The 3,528-nt window shown below is 43.4% G+C and overlaps 1 protein-coding gene across 2 annotated transcripts in view; it reads left to right on the top strand.

Annotated features, from left to right (window-relative positions):
• Positions 1-2,759: 2,759 nt before the first annotated feature.
• UBE2W (ubiquitin conjugating enzyme E2 W) overlaps positions 2,760-3,528 on the top strand; it is a 59,844-nt gene continuing 59,075 nt past the window's right edge. The window contains exon 1 of one of the 2 annotated variants that reach the window (XM_006015295.3): positions 2,760-3,282. In XM_006015295.3, coding sequence (XP_006015357.1) covers positions 3,124-3,282 — 159 coding nt within the window. In that variant the 5' untranslated portion in view covers positions 2,760-3,123. Of the gene's footprint in view, positions 3,283-3,377; positions 3,472-3,528 lie in introns of those variants that run through there. The other variant, XM_006015296.3, reaches the window with a different exon arrangement.

The raw sequence follows: 3,528 nt of genomic DNA on the forward strand, positions 1-3,528 counted from the left end.
CCCCCCCCCTTCCAGGAATATTCTTAATGCATTGCACTTGTCAGTGTCCTTCAAATTGGCAAACAGCGGTGGAGAGAAGAATTAGCACAATTCCTTTGAGTTATGCAGTCCTAACTTGTGAGACATGGTCACCTGGCACTGCAGATTATGGTTGCTATGTCACTAGACTAACAAAGGGAGATTAATGTGAATATACAATTAACTTCTCTGGGAGGAGTAGATAAGCAGTAAAACTAGATGCCTGTAAAGGACTTAGAACAAAAAAAAACAAGGTTCAATGTTGTTACAGTAGCGTCAATGGCAAAGAGTCAGGCAGTAAGATGCAGTTTAGGATATGGAAGAATGATGTAAGGTATCTGGAATAGGTGGTTAAAACATTAATTTTACAATGTCCAAAAACACTGTGGAGGAAGGTAGGGGGAAAGCAAAGTGAAAACTGAATGTGTTAAGAGAGCTAAAGCCATCCATCCTGCCAAAGTTTCTTAAGATTGTATACATTTTCTGCCTAATGTTAAATGAATACTACACTGTATATTGGAAATTAATGCTTGAAAACCATGTTTATAATAACTTTATTTTTAAATAAACTCTTGCAACTTGCTACATTCACCAGAACAAGTTCCACAATTGTATATACTGGGCGCTTCAGATTTAACATGGCTGTAACTAGGACTAGAACTGAATAAACAGCAGAAAACAGTTGCATGCAAATTGTCACTTAGATTGAAGAACATTTTTTTTGGCAGTTTTTGTAATCTCTTTGGGTTTGTTTTTTGTAAACACAAAAGTTTTAACAGAAATGATCAAAAGCAGTGCAGTTGCAGACTCACTGCTTGAATATTTACCAAAAGAATCTAACAATATATTTAGTTACAATCCACACTATGCAGAATGCTTTTAATCCCTCATTAGTTATTCTTACTTCCCCTGCACCTGAAACTCCTATTTTCACCATCACTTTGCACCAACTCCCAGGACACTGGAGACACTCTACAGGTACTGAGCCCTTGTGGTTCCTCTCTTAGCATACTTTCACTGTGTTCTTCTGCATCAGACTAAAATCAGTAGAGTTGTCCCTTTTTTGAGAGAGCTGATTGACTCTAACTTACCACAACTATTGTTAATTCAAATCACAAAGGTGTTCCCTTTTGCAGGGTGGGTATGTATTAGAGAAGGGAGAGTTATATTGGCATTTACTACAGTTAAAGACCTTCCTTTCTATTATCTGTCATACAAAGGAAAATCTGATTTGCATACTGAGGCATAGCAGCCTTGCATGCACCTCTTATCATGTGACCTTGAGCTAGGTTTTCTGGAACACAGGATTCAAAAGTTGATTATAATGGATTCAAATAATTTTTTACTGTCATTACACCCTTGTTGGCTAACAATCAGTATGTTTTTAACTAAGCACATGTCTGTTGCCTAACCTTAGTGTTCTTGACATGTGTGGCGTTTTGCATCAAGGAATGCTTTTTAGAATTAACATGTATGTGTCAAATTACTTAATCTAGTGGAACAGTAACAACAATTTGCATTTAATATTTTAATTGTGCAATTTAGTTCAAAAGTAGTACAGCAAACTGAATTCTGTCAATTCCACCTGGAGGTATTTATACCAATCACTTCAGTGTAACACACGTCACCTGGAATTATGATCTTGTCAAATGTTATCACACAAACCTCAGTGGAATCTGCTAGCATGTAGATAAAAGACCTTCAGGTAAAATGTAGGTGGCCAGAGCCTCGGCTTCTATGCATCAGTCCGACTCCAACAGCATAATCAGAGCAGCGCACATTTGCACTAGCTGCGTATGAGATCTGATGTGCTTTTGGAAGCGTTAGTTTTATCATCAGTGTTGGTGGGGCATTACTATGAGCTTGATCACGCTGTGTTTAGAAGGAGGTGATACATGAGAGTTAGAAGAAACTGAGCTAGAAACTGAAATAACTGAGGGTCATCTTTATATTTCCTTTAGTGTAAAGATGTTTCTAGATGTCATCAAAGCCCCTATCCCCCACACCTTTTCAGTCTCACTTTTAGTAGGTTATTAGTTCCCTCCACAGCCAAGTTTAAATACACTTACTATTTCCCTGCTGCCTGTAAACATGTAAAATCAATGAATGTTGTCCCTTTTGAGACAGTGTGCTAAGTTATAGTGAATCAGCTGTTTTAGTTCAAATCACAAAGGTGTTCCCTTTCATGCCCTGCCCCTGTTTTCCCCATTTTCAAAACCTGGGAAAGTAAGCAAATACATTACAGGGATATTATTAATGTCCAGTACTCAAGAATGAGAACATCAGTGCAGAAACCATTTTAAGGTATCCGGGCTGCAGCCATATTGGTCTAGAGGCAACAGGAATCAGAACTTATGGTAGAAGAGACATAGTTATTCTAATAAACAAGATTTTTGCAAAAAAAAATATTTTATTTCAAGTTTTTGGGCACAAGCACGCCTTTTTAGGCACAGGAGAAAAGATTGTAAAAGTTCTTCCAGATAGAAATGAAAGTTCATAGTTCATAGAAGAGTTAAAGGTGTGCTAAAATCTCCTGTTTGGCACAGTTCATTTTATGCAGGTTTGGCATAACTATTTTAATTAATTAATTAATTAACAGTACAAAAACCTCCCAGGATCGTGCTACTGCTCTAGAAGGGGCACAGAGCAGGTTTTGCTCCTCTACCATTGCTGTGCGGTAAGGTGAGGTAGCTAGCTATGCTAGCATGAAGTTGGGTACAGCGCAGAGCAGGGCAGGCCTTTCAGGCCCAGCAGGTGTTGCATGTATCACAGCACTGACTTGGAATTGTACAATAAATGTCCTGTGCCACCCATCCAGCTAATTTCCCATGTGATATATTGGGGAGCCAGCTACAAAGATGTTCTTGATTTAATGCGGAGCCAATGAAGTAGCTGGTTGCCTCTGAAAACTTATGCCTCCCCAGAACCATTCTGTCTTTAACCTGGCAGACATTACTTTAATATGCAAGGCGGGGGAGGGGGGCGCTGAAAGAGGCTTATTGCAGACCCGGACCAGCCACACATTAGAGATCTCTGTGGCAGGATACATGGCCCCTGGGATCACTGCTCAGCTCCCTTCACCTGTTTGCTGCGGCCTGGAGCCAGATGAGGACAGCCCAGACCATGCAAAGCCGACCCCCCCTCCTTGCACAAGCCGTGAAGAAGGCGCAGCTGCCGAGGCAGGGCCGCCTGCACGTGCCCTCCTTCCTCCAGGGCTCGGGCCGACGCGTTCCGCGGCCCGCTCCCTATACACCGTGCAATACGGTAAGGCGAGGCCGGGCTCCTCGGAAGACAGGGCCTGGCGCAGCTCGAGGCACGTGGGGCTCTGTTCGCCACGGCGCATGCGCGGTGCCCGGGCTGCGGCCCACGTGACCCGGCGGCGGCGCTGCGTCTGTAGCGGTCGGGTCGGCGGCGCAGAGGGGAGGGGGAGGATCCAATATGGCGTCCATGCAGGTGAGGAGCCTGCGGCGGCGCCGGGCGGGCGGCCCGCGGGGCGGGACTGGGTCGGGC

This window comes from Alligator sinensis, unplaced genomic scaffold, assembly GCF_000455745.1.
Source record: "Alligator sinensis unplaced genomic scaffold, ASM45574v1 scaffold71_1, whole genome shotgun sequence".
Lineage (NCBI taxonomy): Eukaryota > Metazoa > Chordata > Crocodylia > Alligatoridae > Alligator > Alligator sinensis.